This window comes from Pelecanus crispus, chromosome 4 (genome assembly GCF_030463565.1).
Source record: "Pelecanus crispus isolate bPelCri1 chromosome 4, bPelCri1.pri, whole genome shotgun sequence".
Classification (NCBI taxonomy): Eukaryota; Metazoa; Chordata; class Aves; order Pelecaniformes; family Pelecanidae; genus Pelecanus; species Pelecanus crispus.
The window spans coordinates 2,034,862-2,058,917 of NC_134646.1; the positions used below are offsets into that span (position 1 = coordinate 2,034,862).

Here is a 24,056-nt window from a genome sequence, read left to right on the forward strand (position 1 = left end):
TTTGACAAGGGCAGGAGAGTGTTTTCAAAGACCACTTAAAGGATTTGAGAACTCCTTGAACATCTCCCACATCTTTGACAGTAAGGCTACACGTCTGCAGGGCTCTTCAAGCAGACACGGCAGAGCACGGCTGGAGGACAGCGCTGACATCCCCCAGGACCAGGGAGGGTGGGTTTTGCTTCTTTCTCCAATTGAGCAGACACTCTTTCTAGATAAACAAGATGCCTCTCTTCCAACTAACTATTTTAGCAAATGAGACACAAACCAAACAAGCCTACTTCATCCAGCAGTCATGCGTTGAGACCCAACTCCATCAGATGTCAGCAGCAAGTAATAAATTCCATACTTAACGGGCTCTACAATTACCTTTGGCATGTGCGGCAAAAGAGCTTCGCTGGAGAAGGATAAAAGAGCATGCCTGATGCATTCTTGGACTTTCGCGTCCAACTACAGCTCAACAGTATCTACTTTTAAGATGCAAAATGCGGATGAAATATAAATGGCAGTAAAATGTGATTACTGACCGAGCACGCATCCTTCCACAAAAATGGCTGATTGCTCTGCACCGTACCTCCTTTGCTCTTATGGAAACTTAGCTGTTTACACATGAGTTTTAAAGGAACAACAAGAGCACCATCGTCGACCAACTAAGACACGCAGCCGCCAGCATCACCCTCTCCAGGAATACTTACCCAGCAACCAGGGGCAGATTTCAGCATAGGCTGACATGCTTCCTTGTAGCTGTGTCTGAATCGGCAGCCTCATTATGTAGACCTGATAGTGTAGGTTAATGGTTGGACTGGATGATCTTAAAGGTCTTTTCCAACCTAAACGACCCGATGATTCTATGATTCTATTAATACCGCACATGCTGAGCAACCAGCAGTTAGCGGCGCACGCAGATCCTCCTTTCCAGCTGACAAGCTGCAGGGTCAGGGCTGCAGTGCTTGTGGCTTATCAGTGGTAACGGGAAGAATTTAAATTACGTTTTGTGTCTCTCTTTCTTGGAAAGACCCAAGTTACTGTTCACACTGAGGAAAGTGTTTTCATACTGTCATATATCAAACCAGTATGTTACTATGTATAGCAGAAGACTTTTTTTTTTTTAATCTACTAAATTACTAGCAGAACTTTCTCTAAAGCAATCATAAACTATTTTTTTGGCCACAAACATGATCCCAAAATACCAGTGGTCAAGCACTGCTATTGCTGGGTAATTAAAGCAGCAGCATGACAGCTATGCAGAGAAGCAGAAGGTAAGGGAAGGCTTAAAAGCCGCCTGTTCCTGACACACATTCAGCCACTCGTCAATCTAGACAAGCTGCTGTAGAGTGGACAGAAACAACCTTGCCTTGGCAGGAGGTGACATCCTTGGTCCTTTCCATTTCTAAGCGCTAGCGGTGGTGCCTGTCACTAACATCTGCGCAAGGGAGATCTGCTCGCTGTGACGCCCCGCAGCCTTCGTACAAGGATTGCGCAGGTTTTGACAGGGGACGCGGACGGGAGCCTACGAGCCCTGGCTCGCTGCCTTTTGGGGACTTGTGAGGATGAGACAATTGCTCTTGGGGCAAGGAAGAGCATTCGCACAGCTGATCGCCTTCGCTCCTCCCGCATTACTCATGGAGAGGGCCCTCGCGGCCAGTGCATCTGGAATCTCTTTTCCCTGCATTCTTCCACGTGTCTGTAGCTAAGAATAGTGTCTTTTCTCAGAAACATAAAACTCTGAAGTGAGCTTTTAAAGAAACGCTGGCTGTGTCAGGCTCTCTGGGGCAGGCAGCGTGGGACGGGCGATTTTTAGCGCCTGACCCAGCAGCAGTCATATAATTGTTTACAAGAAACCAGAAGCACGAACTGCGTTGTGGTAGCCCCCAAAATACTGTTTTCTATGAGGACAAAATGTCTGGGGGAAGACTTCCAGGTGCTGCTCCTCAGCTTTAGAAGCTGGCGTAACCTTCCCTCGCATTTCTGAGTATAAAGATTCAGCGTAGCTCTCACGCTCTGAGATATCTTACAGAAAACCACGCTTCCAAACTCTTGCCCACTGCAGGAATGCTCAACGGTTTGAACAACACTTGACGTGAACCTGGGCCCTGATCCCACTGAGCAGCTCCCTGGAGGAACAGCTCGAATTGGGTGCCTTGGGGTGCTTCACTCCGGCTCTGATGATACAGGGGCATCTGAGCACGAGGAACGCACAATTTTGCTCTTCTGTTGAGAACCTGCAGTCAAAACCCTTTCCAGGCTCCCGCAGAAGCCAACAGACCTAATGCCTTTTCAAACAAGGACGGTGAATAAAGGTTTGCTGAAGGGAGATGGCAAAAGAAAAGCCAGTTGTGCCCAAACTCTCTAAACCTCTGATCCACCAGTGAACCATTCAGAAAAACTGCTGGGACTTCAATTTTGTATCAGTACATGAATAAAAACGAGTAAGTTCAACCGGTCGTTGTACATGAGAAGCAAGTAACTGCTGAAGTGCACAAATGAGAAAACAATAGACCATGTTTTCCTGCATTGAGCCTTGGCTACCTTATGAACTGACTGGAGGGATTTGGTTTTTCTAGCAGCTCGGTGATGATTTTCCTGCACTTGGCTCCACTTCTGTGAACCGAGTTTAATGGCAAAATGGCTATGGGGAGTGGGCGGCCGGGGGGGCACATGCACAGCCCTGCTCCTTGCTGTCAGTGCTCCTCTCCGGCTGCACCCCAAACTCCCTCCTCGCTGAGCACAAACCCCTGAGAAGCAAGGGACAAAGCCCTCGGCAGGACTTGGGTGTTGGTTCCTTCTGCTGCTCCTGGAGTCTTCGTCATCTATGGCTCCGCTGGGTTTCTATTTGCTGCAGAGCTTCCCCGTTACCAAAGCAGTATTCTTAACTGCAGAGCATCAATGGTTTCCCTTTTCAACACGGAGAATAAATCACTGAGCTCAAAACAAAGTGTTCCTGCAAGCTTTTGTCTTTCTAGGGACTTTTTTTTTCTCCGAGCAATAGGAAAACTCAGGCTGGGTTTTATCTACAGCAGGGAAAACTACGGGCTAAAGGCAACCTGTGTTTTCTCTTCCTTCCATCTTTCCCCCCCCGTTGCGCCTCCCCTCCTACGCAGTCACAATCTCAGCTGTGCTTTGGCGAAACGAGACTGTCACGTTCAATAAATGAATACCATTTTAAAGCAGAGGAAGGCTGCACACTCAGATATAATCCCATGGAGCAGGTTCATGAGGTTCTTGGAAGAATAACCTCACCCCAGCATGAGAGGTATGAAAGGAAATGCGTTTATGCATCAATTCCCGGCAGGTGGAAGACAGCAGAGGGGTCCCCCAGGAGCACAGGGGTTATCGGCTCTTCTCCTGGAGGCCTACCTTCTTTTATCACCCCTCTCCTTCCCTGGTGTACGCTCTGGAGCAGGAAGGCTCCCAAGGGAAGAGGGGCGGCAGCAAAGCTCAGCTGCAAACTACGAGCGAGGCCGTGCACGGCCGCAAATGGGGCAACGCCAGGAAAAGGCTGCTGGGGACGGGGGCCAAAGGCAGGGATCTCCTCCCCTTGCAGAGCCGGTGCTGACGATCCAGCAGCCAAACCAAAAGACGGCAAATGCACGTGGCTTACTCCAACAATACGACCAAGCGCAAGCAACGGGACCGTCACTGCTTGATGGGGCAGCAGTTTTACCGTTTGTCAGATGAATGACCTATTTTCCTATTTTAGTTTTAAACTGAAGAAGAATAGGTTTAGACTAGACATAAGGAAGACATTTTTTTACACTGAGGGTGGTGAAGCACTGGCACAGGTTGCCCAGAGGCGGTGGAGGCCCCATCCCTGGGAACATCCCAGGCCAGGTTGGACGGGGCTCTGAGCACCCTGCTCTGGTTAAAGCTGTCCCTGGCACTGCAGGGGCTGGGCTGGGTAGGCTCTAAAGGTCCCTTCCAACCCAAAGCATTCTGTGATTCCAACTTCCTGAAATGCAAGGTGCTTCTTTTTAAAACAACTTTTCTTTTTGTGAGCATTAAGGAACCATACTGTCAGCTTCAGTGGCAAAAAAATATTTTGCTACTTGATAATAAATGTTCATGGGATACAAAGGTAACAGAAGAGGCTTTTGGACATAATAAAGTGATTCTGTGCGCTAAATTTGGAGCCAGGCAACATTTCCCCTTCGTCCCCCTACTTGCAAGACTGCACCTCGCACAGATGCAGAGCCGCCAGACTTTGCTCTGCTACTCGGTGACAGAAGAGCGATGCTCACTGGTGGATCCCAGAAGCCTTTCCCTTCTCTACTTCCACTTACTATTATTTTTAACACTGTGCATCATGCATTTATTTGCACGAGTGCTGCAGAGCTGAGTTTCAGAAGAGGTAAACCGTATTTGTACAGGGGAGAGGGAAGTTGGACACTCCACCAGCTACTGAACCTTCCTCTAGCTTGCAATTTATCATGGGGGAGTGTAGCGCTCCAGATAAGTGCCCCCCTTTTCTAGGTTTGGTTTAATTAAACCTGTGTAAATTAATAATTCAGTCATTGTCACTATGAGCTTAATTATTGCTAGGAGATTCAACGTGGCTGCACTGAATCTATCTAAATACAACCTCCTGTGTTTTCTTCCTCGTCAAAAAGCCAAAGGAATACTAAAGTGCACTGCTAGAGCATAATTCTGCTCCAGTCAAACACGAAGGACCTACAGCGGTGTTACTACAGAACCCCTTTCCTTTAGACTTCATTTAAAACTGAGCCATCCTTCGAAGCCCCTGCTTTTGTCCTCACTGCTGATCCAGCCTGTCTCTGGATATGCAATACGGTTCTCGGGATCTGATCTTCCACTCTTAGGAAATTCGTCTTTCTAAAGAACTCGCCGTTTTCTCCCGGGTCACATCTCCCGATTCACTCGCTTTCCTATGAATCTTAGGATTTTCTTTTCACCAGCGAGGCAGAAGTCCAGGGATTGCAAGAGTCACGCAGAGGATACAGTGTTATGCTCTGATGACATGGAAAGTCTGAATTAGACTTAGTAAGCTTAATTGGACTGAAACGGTCCAGCCGAGACACAAGCACAGAGAGCACAGCAGAGGAACTGCTCTATACAGAAGGAGCGAGGACCTTCTCTGCCGCCTGGCCATCGTTCAAACACCATTTAAGGTAACTGCTTGTGCAATTTTTCAAAGGACAGCCGTCCAACAGTAGAGAAAGCAAGCCAACTTTTAGTGGAAACACAGGATACTTCTATTAATTGTACCCAGAATTCAAGCTCTGTCGGTGGCCAAACACCCCCTCTGACTGTAGATAGCGAAAGGCAAATGAGGCAGTTGTGCTTCTGAAAGCTCTTGCTAACCTGCATGTTTTCCGTAGCGTCGCCAAGCAATCCTCCAAAAGTGATAGCGTTGGTCACTGTGGCCAGGTAGATGAAAAGAATGGCTGAAAGGGCTTGAATATTTAAAGCGTCGTAGAAGTCGCTGGCAAAGAACGGCGCTTTCCTCTTTATGTCTTTGATTAAGCCACCGCAGAATCTGAAAAAGACAGGCGATAGAAGACTCGTGCAAAATGTTTTACAGTGAAAGTCACCAAGATAAGTCATCAGAAATGTTGCCAGAAATGAAGTATTATCTGAAAGGAGTGAGATCATCGCATTACATAACAGTCTTATCGCAGCGCTGATGGTCCAGGGATATCACTGAGATAATGTTGTAAAGAAAGATAGTATCTCAAACGTGATGCAGCTGGAAAGAGGCAAATTTCAGGAACACAAGCCCTACTTCTGCTGAAACAGACCACGAAAGTGTGCAGTTCAGGAAGCTTGTCTGGGTTGGTTCCCCCCCCCCCCCCCCCCAACTATACTGGTTGATGTAGTAAAATATATTAAGTCTAGTCTAAATCCCTGCCTAAATTTCTCCACGTGGCAGACACAATGGCCGGGTGAGCCAAACAATCTGCGAAATGGAAAAATGCTTCAAACTGTTAACGAGAAAAAGAACTAGGAGTAAAAACCCAAGTTAAGTGAAATCATCTTGGAGAACAAGAGAGCTCCACTTGCAGACATATTCTTTTTCTACAAGACAGCATTTAAGTCCTACAAACTCCACGTGGCTCTGACGCTGCGAGCATGAAAAACGTTGCTCTTTTGCCTCTTGGTCCCTGGTACGCAGTTCACCACCAACGCCAGGACTGTTCGGACGCTCTGTACGTAGAGAGGTACGTGGCAGATGGGCACACGTTACCTTCCGACCCGGAATCAGGACTTATCGACTGCCTTGTACACACCAATGTGTCATTTCAGGCTTTCAGACTTTTCTCCGAGAATTTAGATATTCTACTAGAACTTAAAAAAATATAGAGTGGGAGGGAGGGCGCAGGGCGCAATGCCACCACAAAAACTTGTGTATTGACCCTGAGATGCTGAGCAGAGTTTTATGGCCACCTGAACTGCATTCCCACTCTAGTAGACTTCTACATGGCATACAAGCAGAGAAATAAAGCAGAGAGTAAGGCCTCAGGCTCCGTTACCTTCTGTATTTCTATCCCGTAAAAGCCTTCATCTGTGCAACTACATTGGGAATGCCTGGAAAAGGGAACGTCTCTGCTTTTGGCTACAGCACTTAGAGCAATCCGAACGGCAACTGCAGCTGTACCTGCCACGTTTGTACCTGCCACGTTTACATCCCTTACGGTTCGTCTAACTTCACAGGCCTTCAATCGCCAACACCTACCTAGGCCTTCTTTCATTTATGAGTGCCTCATTTAAGACGCTTTGTAACTTGCTGAGCCTGGATGTTCAGAACCCTTCAGGCAGTCTTAAGCTGGGCACTAAAAACCCCGGGACACGTTTCGGGGTCACAGCTATACCAACAGTATGTCGAGACAGAAAGCAGAAAGGGGCAAAACAGTTCTGCAAGGGCAACATTGCCATCTTGCTTGGATAATGCCAAGCGCGTCACGCCGAGCGGCGCGTTACTGACCTGCCAGTTCGTTGCAGTTCTTCGCAGTCCCCGTGGCCTCCGCCGCCGTGCCCTCCATCATGAGGCGTGTCTCCATTCATCTGTAGATTTTCGCCACCGGAGTACATGTTTTTCCTAGGCAAGAAGGCAAGCCAAGCTGAGGCTCACTGCACTGCCTGATGGCTCCACAAAACATTGTCCACGCGCAGTTCCTCCAAACAAGCGTTACACAGCCTTTCCTGAAGCTGTGTTGTACGAAGGGGACTAAAAGACTGACCTGCTGGCAGCCAGAGTGGAATGTAGCGTGTTAGAAAGACCAAGCAGAACCCCAAAGAGTCTGGATAACCCCCACGTATGTTACTATACGCCTACACCATCACCTTAAAGGGTACAGAATTGCAAGAACATCCTCCCTCCAGCTATTAAGACCAACCTGAAAATATCTCTAGTACCTTCTAAATGCAGACAGACAGATGCAAGTCACGCTGCAGTTGCTCCATAAACCTGGTGCACCCAAAGCACCGGCTCTTCCCATCACCTTTCCAGAATTGATGCACAATTTCGATGTGATTGATCTGTGATCCTTCATCGCAGAGCCAAACCTGCCTGTCTCCCACTATTACCTTTTATCTGAAGAAGGAAGAGACTTGGGGGGCTCTATCCTAATGGCTGGATCCCATTCCCCAGGGGGGAGCACAATGACTTCATCCAGAAACTCATCGATGCCAGCGATCAGGTCCTGCCGGTCCTTGGCTTTATAGGCAATGTCGTGGAATACCTGCAAGGAAAAGAGAGACTCCATGTAAAAAAGGTTTGCATTATCTGTGGCACAGACTCCAGAGGCAGCTACCAAGTCTTATTCCACGAAAACAACTTACTCATTCTCAAAAGCCTCTCAAAAAGCATCAGGGCAATTGGCACGAGGGTGTGTGAACCTCAGGAAAGCCCCTTCCCTTTGGTCGGTCATTTAACAATAGAGATTCTTTTCTTGCAGGTGTATTTCTAATTTTTAGCAAAATATACATTTCTAACCTTTGCAAAATATGTTACTAAAGCAATTATCCATTTCTTTCAGGCTAAAAAAAAGAGTTTTCCTATAAACAAGGAGTTTCAATTATACTTTGAGAAGGTACTTTTACAAAGCCATAAAAAAGCGTCGATCTCCTTTTCCTACCTACTTCAGTCTGTCAAAAAATAGGTTAGTTTTCAACCCTGTGACATAGAAATGATGACAATATAGACTCAAAAATAATAACAAGAAGCACAAACTGGTTTTACTGAAAGGCCTAGTATTACTGATAAAGAGCGAATGAGAGAAGAGAGGGAAAAGAGCACTAATGCTGAATTTTACAAAAATCTTTCGGACTACTTGGAGTGAAGGTGGATCAGCGCGCGTGACAGATGTAATGCGAACAGTCGGTGGTAGGAAGGAGGACTTTGGGGCTATGGAAACTAGACCATTACTCCAAGCAGTGGAATGGCAGAGAACAGAAGAGCTGAGACCGGGCGAGCGGTAATTAAGGGAACCCTACGAGAGCAAAACAACGTAAGGAGAAAGCAAGAAACAAACGTAATGTAAATCAGCCCCAGGCGCACAGAGCCCAGGGGACACTGGAAGAAAGACGCCATAAATGAATATTGAAAGCCCAGTCATCTCTTTGAGGTGAATGATTAGTGAGTAATTGCTAGCTACTCATGGATAATATATAAGCACCGCCTGAACGAAGAAGCGCTCTGGGATACAGCGCAACACACAACAGCGTGTCCTGGGTGTAACCATTTCTGCGGCAATTACCTGGAGCGTAGCTGCAGGTTACCGTGATCGTGGAATGTGACACAGGGCGCACGCCGCCTCAAGATTAATTCAAAGATTAATTCATAGCCTATTTGAAAGAGTGATTGCTAGCAGGAAGATACACACAATGGACAAAAACTTCCTGTAGTCATGCTTTTAGAAAAACTTATAGCCAGATGAAATAATTATGTAAACAGATGGAATTAGGAGGCGACATTTGGATATTTCAGCTTTATGTGTATGCCCGTTCCCGTCGACCACGGTGGAGAAAAGGACATTATTAGCTCATGAAGTGACCCCTGGGAGAACGCATTTCACACAGGAGATGTCAAGACACCTACCTCATCTGACATCAGAGTGGCGATGGCTCGGCCGATCTCATGATAGGACTTTGCTTTGCCCTTCGGTCCCAGCAGAATGAAGAGAAATCTGACAAAACAAACAGATTGTTCCCATTCAGGACAGCAAAACGCATCGCTTATTACTTACAAAACATCTAGGCAGTAATTCAACTTTAAGAAGTTGTGGCCCTTGTTAGAGACCCAGAGGCTGCCAGTGGCCTCCAGCTAACTTGGTGTCCTGGTTTCGGCTGGGATAGAGTTAATTTTCTTCCTACTAGCAGGCACAGTGCTGTGGTTTGGATTTAGTAGGAGGAGAATGCTGATAACACGCTGATGGTTTAGTTGTTGCTCAGCACTGCTTATGCCAGGCAAGGACTTTTCAGCTTCCCATGCTCTGCCAGGGGCACAAGAAGCTGGGAGGGGGCACAGCCAGGAGAGTTGATCCAAACTGCCCCAAGGGCCATACCATCCCATACGGCATCATGGGCAGTATAGAAAACTGGGGGGGTTGGCCAGGGAGCAGCGATCGCTGCTCGGGAACTGGCTGGGCATCAGTCGGCGGGTGGTGAGCAATTGCATTGGGCATCACTTGCTTTGGATATTATTATTGTTATTATCATTATTATATTGTTGTTATTATCATTACTATTTTACTTTATTTCAATTCTTAAACTGTTCTTATCTCAGCCCAGGAGCGTTTCTCACTCTCACTCCTCCGATTCTCTCCCCCATCCCATCGGGGTAAGGGGAGTGAGCGAGCGGCTGCGTGGTGCTGAGCTGCTGGCGGGGGCTAAATCACGACACTTGGGAGTAGAAGTTACTCTCTGCAGCCCATCATGCTTACTTGGACAAGCAAGACAGTACCCAGAGTTTTTGGCCCCAAAAGCCTCAAAAGTAGCCTTGAGACCACTATGGTCTGGGGCCGAGACCTCCGTTACAGTTCAGCACCCAGAGTAGCTACCCACATCTGAAGGGAAACCATTAATCTGAAATAAGGCTTTAGCTCTAAATAATTAAGCCCAACTTGTATGCCCTGAATTTCTGCTCTGAGTATACAATACGTACCAGAGACCTGTAAGCCCACCTGATAGCTTCATAGTCACAGCTTAATTTTTAAGCGGGCAACTTGGTTCTTGAGGTGTAAACCTACTCCTAAGGTAGGCACCATCAGAGAGGGTGCCTACACCTACAAGGTATCGGGAGTTAATTTCTTACATAGAATCATAGAATCGTCTAGGTTGGAAAAGCCCTTTAAGATCATCCAGTCCAACCATTAACCTACACTACCAAGCCCACCTAAACCAATCAAGGGTAGACTAGACTAAACCATATCCCCAAGTGCCACATCTACCCATTTTTTGAACACTTCCAGGGATGGTGACTCCACCACCTCTCTGGGCAGCCTGTTCCAGTGCTTGACCACCCTTTCCGTAAAGAAATTTTTCCTAATTTCCAGCCTAAACCTCCCCTGGCGCAGCTTGAGCCCATTTCCTCTCGTCCTATCGCTAGCTACTTGGGAGAAGAGACCAACACCCACCTCACTACACCCTCCTGTCAGGAGCTGCAGAGCGATGAGGTCTCCCCTCAGCCTCCTCTTCTCCAGGCTGAACACCCCCAGCTCCCCCAGCCGCTCCTCATAAGACTTGTTCTCCAGACCCTTCACCAGCCTTGTTGCCCGTCTCTGAACACGCTCCAGCACCTCAATGTCTTTCTTGTATTGAGGGGGCCAAAACTGGACACAGTATTCCAGGTGCGGCCTCACCAGCGCCAAGTACAGGGGGACAATCACCTCCCTGCTCCTGCTGGCCACAGCATTCCTGACACAAGCCAGGATGCTGTTGGCCTTCTTGGCCACCTGGGCACACTGCTGGCTCATGTTCAGCTGGCTATCTACCAACACCCCCAGATCCTTTTCGGCCAGGCAGCTTTCCAGCCACTCCTCCCCAAGCCTGTAGCGTTGCATGGGGTTGTTGTGACCGAAGTGCAGGACCCGGCACTTGGCCTTGTTGAACCTCATACAGTTGGCCACGGCCCATCGATCCAGCCTGTCCAGGTCCCTCTGCAGGGCCATCCTACCCTCGAGCAGATCGACACTCCCACCCAATTTGGTGTCGTCTGCAAACTTACTGAGGGCACACTCGATCCCCTCATCCAGATCATTGATAAAGATATTGAACAAGGCTGGCCCTAAAACAGAGCCCTGGGGAACACCGCTCGTGACCGGCTGCCAACTGGACTTAACACCATTTACCACAACTCTCTGGGCTCGGCCACCCAACCAGTTCTTTACCCAGCGAAGAGTATGCCTGTCCAAGCCGTGAGCTGCCAGCTTCCCGAGGAGGATATTATGCGAGACGGTGTCAAAAGCTTTGCTAAAGTCCAGGTAGATGACATCCACAGCCTTTCCATCATCTACCAGGCGGGTCACCAGGTCATAGAAGGAGATCAGGTTGGTCAAGCAGGACCTGCCTTTCGTGAACCCATGCTGGCTGGGCCTGATCCCCTGGTTGACCTGTACTTGCCTGTGGAGTTCGCTCAAGATGAACCTCTCCATAATCTTCCCCGGCACCGAGGTCAGGCTGACAGGCCTGTAGTTCCCCGGGTCCTCCTTCCGGCCCTTCTTGTAGATGGGCGTCACATTGGCAAGCCTCCAGTCATCAGGGACCTCCCCTGTTAACCAGGACTGCTGATAGATGATGGAGAGTGGCTTGGCGAGCTCCTCCGCCAGCTCCCTCAGTACTCTCGGGTGGATCCCATCCGGCCCCATAGACTTGTGAGCGTCCAGGTGGCGTAGCAGGTCATTAACTGCTTCCTCCTGGATTATGGGGGCTCCATTCTGGTCCCCATCCCTATCCTCTAGCTCAGGGGCCCGAATACCCTGGGGATGACCGGTCTGGCTGTTAAACACAGAGGCAAAGGCGGCGTTAAGTACTTCAGCCTTTTCCTTGTCCTCGGTGACAATGTTCCCCCCCACATCCAGCAAAGAATGGAGATCCTCCTTGGCTCTCCTTTTATTGCTGATGTACTTATAAAAGCATTTTTTATTGTCTTTTACATGACCTCTTTGGGCAGCGACTATATCCAAGTCACTGCTAACGCGTTTGAAAAGCACGACGATACGAAACCTTTGGAGAAAGGAAATTACCGCTTTTATCTTTCCTGCCCTTGCTTTTGTCGGTGCTAACGTGCTACGAATCAGGACTTGCCTACGTATAAAAGGATCGCCCACACAGCCGCTCTGACCAGCCACAGTTCACATGACAGTATGGTTTAATGAGATTACCTAATGGAAAAGGCTATTCATGGAAAAAGGATGCTTCTGTCAATAAAACTGTCCAGCAGTTGTGCCAGAATAATGGGAACGCTGGTGAAAGGTGGCTGGGTTCTCCAACCTCTTAATTGACCCTCATTAGAAAATAGTTTTAAGTACAGCCTCAAGGTTGGATCTTCAAAGGTATCTAGATCCTCCTGGCCTGGAATGAAAAATTAAAATAAAAACCACACCACCATTCAAATAATACTTAATGCAGGAAAGACCTAAGCCTTATCTTAGACACTCTGAGTTCCCAAGCCAACTTTCATATGAAAGGCCAAGGTATCCATGCTGAAATGGTAAAAGCTGTTACCGCCTGTAGAAATACTCTTAAAGTTGATTTCATGTTGTAGACTTACTCACTCACACAGCACCTATGGCCTTGGCTGTAGAAACACAAGCTTCCCGTAAATCCCCTGTTCAGATTTGTCCCAGAAAAAAAGATTTGGTTCATGGCTATGGCATGAAAATACATCTGTCTTCATGCCCGCCTCTTTGCCTTGCCAACCGGCTTGTTAAGAAAAGCCCTGTTACTTCTGTTGGCCACCTCGCACCATGGTCAACATGCGGTGGCCTGTGGGATTTCGATGAAGACCATCACGCCGATGGTCCAACGGTGTCGTTTCAAGCGTTCAGCCTGACCTGTACTCTAACTAGTGACCTTGAGATAAGTCTCGCTCTCTCGCGCATCAACTCATCCATGCAATTAGCAACAGAAGAAGTCACATGGCAGGAGACCAACTTCTCCATTTCACCTAATTTAGCAAAGGCTGCGAATTATTGGGGCAACTTTCAGCAAACTCTGTATCAGCATGTTTTTCAAACAGAAACACTAATAGCTCCTGGAAACAACTTGAAAGCTTCCTGAATTAAGCCTTTTTCCAATTACAGCCATACCTTTCAATCAGTAATGGAAAATAAACACACTATAACCTTTGGCAAGTTGTCTCATCTAAAACCTTCTGCATTACTTCCAGAGTGAATTTGGGTTAGCTTCAACTCCCAGTCACCAATTTTGATTCTCTCTCATAGCTAGACTGAAGAACCCTTGATAATTAAATTCCTTTAAATAGCCTCCCCTATCGATCTGGTCACCTGTAGCCACCTGTCAGTTAGGCTAAGCCGTTTGAGGCTTTTCTCCTCTCTTCAGTCACTTCGACAGCTCTTCTGTGAACCTTCTCCGATGCATCAGTGTCCTCCTCAGGGAAATCATCCAAGAGCTGGCAGTTTTGTCAGTGCAAATATATAGATGAAATAACCTATGGCTACTCAGGAACTTTATGCGAGCCTGCTTTCCTGAGAAAATCAAATTAGGAGGAGTGAGTCAGGGGACAGGACTTCAGATACGGACAAGCATGGGAAGTCTTAGGAAATGTGGTAAGAGTCTTAGGAAATGGGGAGAGCTGGGATTATTGCCGTGGTGGAGGGAAAGGACATGGCACATTACTTCTAGGAAACCAGCTTTCAGCGGCTCCAGCACTGATGGAACAATCTGCTATCCCTAGGGATGGCCCCAGCCCTTTACCTACAGCATCCCCCGGAGAAAACTGGCACTCGGAGCACAGCTCTTCCACTCGCGCTCTCTGTCCTCAGAGGGAGAAGCTGACGTGGGGCCAAGTTAAAGCACAGACGACCGGATTGCTCTGCGCCATGGAGACACCCTCTTTGTTATTTGTCAACCTTTACTATGTTAACCAGACATTTTCTCAAAAGCTGCTGATAAAATGTGCAACACAACGGGGTTAAGAGGTGTGACACCTCACCAGAAGTACTTCTCCCCTTACAAGCACTGTATTAAGTATTATTTTTAGCTTCCTAAGTCAAAATATCATGAGGTACTAAGTCAAATGTCTTATAAGGTATATTATATTCAAACTAGTACTTTCTAGTTAAAAAACGTAGAGTCCTACAAAAAAGGGCCATCAAGTTAATAGGACAGGATCCATAAATACATATTAATTGGCATTACTAACAGTAACACTTCCTAATCGAGTTCTTCACGAGGCTTTCAAGTGTTTTACTTAAGGTTCACAGGGAGGTGACTAAGCCATACACGCCTAGGTCATGTCCTCTGCCCTCCCGCCCACCTCCTGGAACTTACCCCGTGTTTCAGGAGTTATTATAAAACAACAGTAAAGACAGACTGCTCCTCAGCCAACTCTTTTAAAACTCTAGGATGCAAAGTATCCAAATATATTCATTAAAAAAAAAAAGGTTCATAACTTCAGAAGTTGCTGCTCAGCACTCTCCTGATTTTCCAGGGGAACAAGATTTTCATAACCATCTTCTGAAATAATGACATCAGCTGGCTCTCTTCCAATGCGGAACAGAAGAACCTGAATGCTCTGGCATTTACTAAGATGTTCTTGAAAACAAGCAGTTTGTGACACTTTCTAAATTCTTTGCCCTGACTGATTCAGCTCAGAATTGCCTTCAGCATGCAGAAGACGACCTTTTAAAGGGCCAAACCCTATAAACACAAAAACATTAATGTAGTTTAGTGGTTTGGACTAGATGATGTTTGCATGCATTTACTATCATTTAGCTATGAATATTTCCACCTAAGCCCTCACTTCTAGTTGTGACATACTCCTCCTCTCCATCTACCCAGATGAAACCCAGCACAGAATTGCTCTCTGCTGCACACGACACGTGCCGAGTTACCAAATGTCCATGTCTGATACTTAACATTGCTAAGGATGCTTTCGTGCAGAGAATGTGAGGTTTCACCTCGTATCACTTAGCTCAAAAGTCTCTCTCAAGCAGTAAGAAAATTCAGTGTTTCTCCCGAGTGCTCCGGGCAACAGCTTACAGACAGGGCTGAGCCTTCACAGCCAGGATACCCGGTCTTGAACTCTGTATCACAGCACAGTCAAAGCACTCAAAATCCTTCCCTTCCAAGATGATAATGAGCCAGAAACTCAGTAATTCATTATTCTGTTTTACCTAAAGCACTACTCCTCCGGTCGTTTTACATGCTTTACCCTTCTTAAGCAGATGATGACCACCGACTACGTATGATTCACCTGTTAATCATAAGGACTATGCCACCAAACCCAACAAGAATAAATTCATTCTCACAGATGAGTAATTCCAATTTGAAACGGACAAACGTGCCCTGGCCAACGCTTTGTAAAGCCAGCCAGCGCACCTAGCAGATCTAAACGTCGCACCACAGCAACACTGCGTACAAGCCCGGTAACCTGGGGTTATGGACCTAAACAACCTGCTATGGGTGAACACAACCCTCCTGGACCTTGGCGGGAGGTGAGACCAGGGACTGCGGGGCAGAATTTCCATCTATTGCCCAAGGAGGCAACACGGCTTTCCGCGCTGTGCTTCTGAGAAATTTGGCTGGAAATCTCCACGAAATCTCAGGAAGAGCACACTTAGGAGGCGGGGAGCAAATACAACACAGACAGGCCCCAAAGTCAGTGCAGCACGAATATTTTGCCATCCATTTGGGACATCCTGCAAGAAATCCATAATGTCCATGACTGTCAAGTTCCCATACGGGGTAAGAGTCGTGGGGAAAACTGTCCCAGGACCAAGCCCCCCCACGGTCTCCTTGCAGGCTGACCACCAGTGCCGGAGACAAGGTTGTCCCGTGTCCTGTCCCCTCCTCCCATCCCCAAAATAAAAAAGTTAAAAAAAAAAAAAAGGAAAGAAAAGAGGAAGAGCAACTAAAACCAGATTGAAGTTCGGCCCGCTCATCCATGCCTATCTCTCAAACCTGGAGCAAGCAGGAGCAGCAGCTCCGTAGGGTTAAAGGCACCTACACAAAGGAAACTCGGTAAGGTCCTGAAGAAAATGTTTTTGTTTTAGAGAGGGGTGGGGGGAAGCAGTCCTTCTGCTGTTGGACACCATGTGAGATGCCTGCAAAGCATCCAATATCCCCGATAGAGATACGCCGATGGACTTGAGGGCTGAAAGAACAACCTCTTGATGTACTTTTCCAGCAGAATCTGCGGCTTGGACCGCTGATGAAAGGAGCACGACTGGAGATTGCAGTAACGAAAGGAGATGGTGAAGCGTTTGGCCTGTCTTCTACTTCACACAGGCGATCCTTCAAGTTTTGGGCAACGCACCAACATTGCAGGCTTCTCGCACGGTGTCCAACACATGAACGCAGACAGACGCAGGCAGTCCTCTGCTGCCAGAGCTCCGATTTCCCAGAGCAAGCCCTTCTGCTGGAAAGGCTGCTAAAGGACACAGCCCTGAAAACCATTTCCAGGCTGTAATTAATGAACAAGACACACGCTTCGCCCTCACCTATGAAGAAGAAAAGATGCCTATGCAGTTAAAAGCTTAAGTTAGGAGGCAAGGGAGGAGAACCTGACTCCTGGTTCTGCCACATGCTTCCTAAGTGACCTTTGGGCAAGTTGCTTCATTTCATTCGAGACTTGCAGACACAGGCGATTTCCCAGCGCTACATATTAGACTGTGCAAGTCTGCACAGCTTATCTCCAAAAAAATCTTTTCCTTGCTCATTCCTCATCTTTTTTCCCCATCAACATTATATTAATGTAGCAGACCTGAACGCATAATTGCACATTTCTTTTATGAAAATAAAAAGCTACATCTGCATCGTCCAGAGGAGAGGCAGCCATACCCACGCCATGGTGCAAGCACAGTCGCTACGTGCTTGCCAAAATGAGGAGTTCACAGCGCTGTGGAATTAAATTCAACATAAGAAAACCAAAGTCCTTAAAGGTTTTTTCAATCTGACCGGTAAAAAGAAAACTCTCCACCGTGAAAGGCTGGGATCTCTCTATACTGACTTCAGATCCCCGATTTTTATTACTAGGGCTATATGAAAACAGCCTGTTGAGAAACTTTTCCCGGAGAGTTCATCACATCTTGCTGGTTTCTTTTAAGTAAAAATTTGCTTTTAAGTAAAGGAAATACTTAAAACACTTCGCAAGGAAGCGTGAAGGAAAAGAATACATAGAAAATTTATGCATCCAAGGAAGAGTCGTTTCTACACCGGAAACCTTATTTCTACAAAGCGTCCAAAATTCCATTACTTACAAGAAAGATCCAAGTCAAAGATGTGTGGAGGGGAAAAAAAAACAAAAAAAAAAATCAGGAGAACTAAGTAACCCATTTAACTGGAGGTCTTCATGTTGACTACTCTCTAGGTTATGCACACAATAATCCTTTTTCTTTCTACAGTACTAGGTCAACATGACTAAACCAAACCAGGGCAGGGACTATCGATACCACGAGCCTTTCGCCTCTACAGGGCTTGCTGGCACAGCTGCTTTGGCATCACGAGATTGGGGCCATGTCCTACACGTCCGGCTACGGGATGCAGCTGATACGCTGACTCTCAGCTAGTCTAGGGAAAGCTATGGCTGCCCTCTCCCTCCAAACCCTGCCCAGTTAGTGCTTTGGAAAGCAAAACGTCAAGACGGCTTCATGCATTTCGGCAAGTTGCGCGACACCACGGCACGGCTGGGAATGCCTTCTCCCAGCTCCTCGGGAGGGCTTTCCTCATCCCTCTGCCGCTGATCCAACAAGCCCTGCAACCATCACGTCTTTGGGGCAAGGCACTTCGCTGGCTCCTGGGATGCATTTGGTGCATCTGTAGCTGCTAAAGAGCGCGAGATTTTTACCTAACACAGAAACGTGAACCGGATTGCCGCGCAAAGGCACCTCCAGCAGTGCACGTCACCGCTCGTCGCCACGGGAATAGACGGCTACGGACCAGCATGCCCACAGCCCTGGGCTGAAACCTGGGTGCTTAACCCCCCGCCTGCACCACACCAAAACGACCTGCTGCTTTCCGAAGAGATGGACAGATGCAGGTCACGCTGCGGTTACTCAATAGACCGGGGTCTATCCTGCACTCCTGCAGCAACCCATAGCACGGAAACCTTGGCTCATGTTTATTTAGAAACCCCAGGTGGTTTTGCACCACCTGGCTTTGACAGCATGGCTCTGACAATTTTACCAGGAACCTGATAATTTAACAAAATAAAAGGAGAAGCCCCGAGGGAGAGAAAGGGAGGGGGGGAGCACGCCGAAGGCTCCAGCTCCAGCATCTCGCAGAGTCTGCGGGCCGCTAAGTGCACGTCCGCAACCGGAACGCCCGCCGCGCGAGATGGCCAAGGCTCAGCGCTGACGGAGGAGCCGCTCCGTGATAGCTCGTCTGGGCCCTGATGGGATTTCCTTGATTGAATTTCACAGGATGCAGCCATTGCAAATGGCTCTTCATTACTCACAAAAGCCATCTAACGAGCCTCCCTGCTTTGATTAGGGCTAGCATTGCGTTTGGAGGACAGCAAATGGATAATACTATTTCCTGGAAAAAATGTTGGCATGGAAGGACATATTGTCTTGATTAATGCGATTGAGTAATGAGGTCATTCAGCAATCCTAGATCTAACTTCCTGGCTCCCACTACCAAAACAAACAATACCTCATTTTACATCTGCTGAAAAGCATTTGGAGATGTGTTTTAAAAAAGAGTAAGTGGGGCTACACTTCGAAGCTGAAATACTGAAGTATACAGAGCTCAGTCATGCCGAGGAACGAAGAATAACGTTTTATAAAGGTTATAAAGAAATAAATAAAATTTTTGATTTTATAAAATTAAGCCACTTTTCTCTCCCCACACTCCTGCCAGAATACCCAGCGTGTGCGAACAGTTGTTGACATGGTTATTGTAAGGAGCCACCTAATGAAACTCCCAAGAAATACAAACACCGCTGCGTTACTAGAAGGCAATTAAACGGAGAGCAAAACTGGATCGTCTTTTTCCTTTTGTACATGGAAATAAGGTACAGATTGTAACCACCACATAACTTTCGTTCCACACCATGGCCGTGATTCATTCCAGTATCGGTAACGCACTAGTCACGCGCTTTTGGCGCGGTACTACGTCCCTTCTCACAAAATACTACTTGACCCAGCCTCAAACCCTCTAGGCATGATTCAAATCACAGCTTTCCCTCTGTATCGAAAGCCCTTGAAACCGTTCACGTATTTGCACATCGGTGATGCGAAAGGGGCAACGCGAACTCCGGAATTACACGCAAAACGCGGAGTAAACCCTTTGTAAGCTGAGACTGAGAGCAGGTCGGAGCCCAGGTGCGCAGCAGCGCAAGGGGATATTGCAAACCCGCTGCAGGCTGTCCACCTGCAGCCTCCCTCGTCCTTCTCACCGAAACTCCGCCGGGCTCCGTTCTTACTGCGCTTCATTACCTTCCAATACTAATGATTTTTCCAGTTCTTACCTCGGTGGGGTGTTTTGTGTGGGTATGAAGCAAAGACATACTACTACATAATGCTCACATACAGCGGATGTTCCGGACAGCTATACTACTAATTCTTCTTGACTGTGTTACATGACAAACAATACGCAATTGCCTAACGAAGGGTAATATTGCTAAGAATTCAAACAGACTTTCGCTTTGCTCTTCTGGTAGACAGAGACACTCATGGTACAGACAGTTATGCATATTCAAGCCGTGAACTCAAATATTTAAGAACGTTAAGATACATTCATATTTGTGAGACAGATTAATTTGCAACATGAGTCACAATAGCTAAAATATTTATATGACATTCTTCTCTGAAGCATTACGTGCTGCCAAGCAACACAGCGTGACCACCCCCCACGCAACTGTATGCCCCAGTTTACCTGACTTTTTTTTTTTTCACCCCAGCACGGCCAGAATTGCATCCTTCATCTCATGTGCGTTTTTAAGAGGAAAAATATGCGCTGCAAAAATGCGCAGAGGGAATCCGAGCTATGTACGGTATGTCTTGGGTGGGGGGGCAGGAATCATAAGGGGCAGGAAAAAAGCCCCAGTAGTTAAATTTCCCATTGATGGTGCCCTTTGCTGCTGAGTTGTTAGGTTAGTGTGTTTGTGTAACGTTTGTGTATTTTACAGCTTATACCGTATAACCAAATTCAGGACCTGAAAACAATTAAGCAGCTACAGCGAGTTTTGTTACTTTAAACTAATAATCCTGACCACGTTACGCACGTCCCATGATGGAAAGCAACGGAGAATGTCGTCTTCTAGCCTGGTGTTTTTAGTTTAAAAGGTGGAAATGCAGTTTCCAATTCTCATCCCCTGCCTGGGGGCTGAATTCTCTTACCGGGTAGGTACGGGGACTTCAGTCAGAGCACCCAGCATGACCGCCTGCTGCAGCCGGACGAAGGCAATGAAAGGACTCTCCAGGAAGTCTACCTCCCCCACCAGCACATTGGAGGCCTCAGCATCACGGGGCAATTTCTTCATGAATTTGTTCTTCAGCTGCGTCAGTGAAAGAGGAAGGAAAAGAAAATTAAGTCTCATCAGGCACGTAAACAGGAACGTGCAATAAAATGTGCCCAGTTTTCACCCACGTTTCCGCCTTGGTCTGAATACGTCTTTGGCCAAGGTGCATCATCCCCCCAGAGTCTACTGAGATACAAATGCTAAGGAGATCACAAATGCTAAGGAGATCAGCCCCAGAAGAACAATGCTGATATTGGTGCTGGGAGCCAAGACGATGCTGAGAAGATTAGGCCTCCTGGAGCTGCTCTTTATGTTTACTGACCCGAGACGGTATTATGTTGGGGAGAAAAAAGTGTGCAGCACTGAGGAAGATGAGTAGATGTGGGCAGGGTTTCAGGAAGAAGCGCTGCACCACCTCCCTGCCCGGCCATCCGCACGACGGGGAAGGGCAGGCGCTTTTTACGAGTGAAAGTGCGACTCCACGATCTGCGGTCGCTGCTACAGAAACGACTGGCCTGAGGAAAACTAACCCTGAAGGATGAATGCCAGGAGCTGGGCACCTGCATTTCGCTGTGTACGCATCTTTTCAAGTTCCAAGTGAAAGACTAAGCTTCGCGCAGGCTTTTAGGAGCCCATTTCCTACGCCTGTGGCTTCTGCCTTAATCTAAAATTTGCTTGAGGTTGTCCAAAGCCGTTGTTCCCATGCAGGCCGGCACATGAGGAGTCGCTGGGGAAAAGTATGGTGGTTTTGAAACTACACTAATGGTCTCAGTAACTTGTCTGGGTGAGAGACCGGCTCGTTACTGCTTCCCACCATCTCCGCCCCGGCCCTCAGCCCTCCCGCAGGCTGCTGCCCTGAGAGCACGTAGCAGGGCATGGCCGAAGTGGGACAGAGGAACGTGGGCCATCATTAGAGACCTTCTGTCCAGGAGAAACCCCCTTCTCCATCCTTCTACAGAACGATGCTGGATGGCTACTGCGTGCTTCACCTCCCAAAGACCTGAAGGAAGAGAAAGCCTTGGGAAGAGGTGAAGTGAGAAGGGACATCCATGAAGAAGAGAGAAATCAGAGGGTTTCCGAGGAAAAGAAAAGCATAAAGCCTGCATGAAGCCAAGTGGGAGTGGGGGGAGATGAGGAAGAGGGTGGTTGTGAGCAGCACACCCGGCCTCGGCGTGGGTCCCGAGCCAGGAAGGGTTGGGTGGCACGGGGAACCCCCTCCAGATGCTCATGGTGGGGGGGCTCCACGTTAATTGTTCCCCTCCTGACGAGGCTCCCAGCACTCCACTGGCCCAGGGATGGACACCAAGCAAGAGGGGTGTGTGTGTGTGTGTATATCTCTCTCCCTCAAACCCAACTACATCTTTGAAGTACAATCATACCTACCCTTCATGAATTTCCATAATTCGTGCAACAGCAACACAACTATGCACGCGTAAGTTGAGGGTAAGGGCGCTTTTTAAAAAAGGATCGATAAGCAGGCAGGGAGCAGTAATTGCCTGTCCTCATCCTTTACTCTGATAGCACACAGAAACTCCCTCCTCCATCCCAGCCACATAACTGAAATGCACGTAAAACCCCACCACCGAAAGGCAGCTAACGAGGCTGCTAATCACTGTGTAGCTAAAAGACCTCTCATGTTTCCACCATCAATTAAACATCCATTGCTTTATAATGTAGTTACTGCAGCTGATGTTTTATCCTGCCACAGCAACTCTGGACTTGATCCCAACTCTGTCCTCTGCCCCATGATACCTTTCTGTCGAGAGAAATGTGAAGAACCTCACACAGAAGTTTAAGTAAATGAACTGCTAACATCTGGAGTATATACATGTATACCACTCTGCCTGACCTGTTGAAAAATCAGCATGGCCCAGCGGCAAAGAAATCCACTTGAGCAGAGCAACCTAAAAACCACAGCAGCTCACAACGCAGTCTCGCTCCGCAAGCTCCCAGAAGTCCCAAAGCACACGCTGACTGATGCTTTTCGTATTTATGAACTAGAATACCTTAAACGCACAAGAAAAAATAAGGCGTGTGGTAATTCCCCAACAGAATCTTCGTAACTTCAAATCGACGCTGCCAATTGTTCAGCACTTCCTAACGTATCCCTCGGAAGACCAAGCACATGACAAAACGCTTGGTCGGACGCATGAGATTTAGGGACAGACTCAGCAAAACCTGTTAAGGAAATGTGGTGCTCGTTAACGGAGAGCTTCTCTGTAACAAGACTTTGCTGAGCCAGGGATTGTCTGCAGGGTGACAAAACACTTACACGTCCTCCCTAAATGAGTAGAGCATCCACCGCTGCGGACACGCGCCCGAGTCGGGGCAAGGCTGCTGTCCGGAGGAGAAGAAAGGCGAGATGCCCAGTGGCAGAGGAGGATGCTGCTCTTCAGCCCTCCTTTTCTAGGCAGCATGTTGGGGTTTTTCCCCCAAGCACCTCTAAGAGACACGAAATCACCCCCTCTGCCAGGCCACCAAAGCAAGTTTCATCAAAACAACCTTCGCCACGCTCATGGGAAGCTTTTCTCCCATGACCAGTCTGTCCTCTGATTTTCCCAAGAGTCACGTTCGAAAGCAAAGAAAAAACAAACGCTTAGAAACTTGCTGATGCTTTGAAACAGGGTTTTGGGGGTTTTTCTCCCTTAACTTTTGGGCTGAGATACAATTCAGGAGCAACGTGGTGTCATGGCAGCAGCAAGGCCCCGCGCGCCGCTGAGCTGCCTGTGGCGCAAGGGTAAAAGCATGAAAATGTCTAGCTCTTCTGTTGGAGAGACAGAAAAACCTCCTGGGAAAAGGAATCAAACCAGCTGGCAGGCTTGCTCTGATCAGCTGCGTATCCCCAAAGGCTCAGGTTACCCTTTCTCAAGGATGGTGAAGGAGTGTATTGAATATAAGATCACAATCATTGTCGGAAAAGGACGGGTTCTCCTGAAATGCACCCAGGTAAATAGAGACGACAGCATATAAAGAACGCACGCACTTCAGCAAATATTTTGTAGCAAAAGACATTCAACTAAGACGCCAAAATTTCCTTCTGATCACTCTAGTCATCTGATTTTCTTACTCACCCAGGTTATTTCAACATGTCCTTCCCGTGATGCCCTTTTAGCCTTATTTTTCCTTTGTACTCTTATGCTCTTTGCTCCTTTCTCCTTAGTAACGTGAGCCTGAGCTGTTAACTGAGCTTTTTCAGGGGTGGTGGTGCTTTTTCTAGTGCTGTTTCACTCTCTTCCTCCATCTTTGTCTTGTTTTTTTCATTAACAGCGACAACAGCTGTGCCAGAAACATGACAAAGAGAGCTGGTGAAGCCACCGTGAGCGTACACCAGCGCAATTGCACTGCTCGTCTTCAAGCTTTCTCATACTTCAGATCTAGATTTTAGTCTATTTGAAAAACCAACACAACTTGATTTTTGTATTTTAAAAAAAGGCTGTAACTCAAAGCAAAACAATGC

At 47.6% G+C, this 24,056-nt stretch overlaps 1 protein-coding gene across 1 annotated transcript in view; it reads right to left on the reverse strand.

Annotated features, from left to right (window-relative positions):
- SLC4A4 (solute carrier family 4 member 4) overlaps nt 1–24,056 on the reverse strand; it is a 168,104-nt gene that overhangs the window by 37,254 nt on the left and 106,794 nt on the right. The window contains exons 7-11 of the mRNA XM_075709210.1: nt 20,478–20,635; nt 9,053–9,140; nt 7,540–7,694; nt 6,938–7,051; nt 5,317–5,491 (exon numbers count right to left, since the gene is read on the reverse strand). Of these exons, the coding sequence (XP_075565325.1) occupies nt 5,317–5,491; nt 6,938–7,051; nt 7,540–7,694; nt 9,053–9,140; nt 20,478–20,635 (690 nt within the window). The remainder of the gene's footprint in view (nt 1–5,316; nt 5,492–6,937; nt 7,052–7,539; nt 7,695–9,052; nt 9,141–20,477; nt 20,636–24,056) is intronic.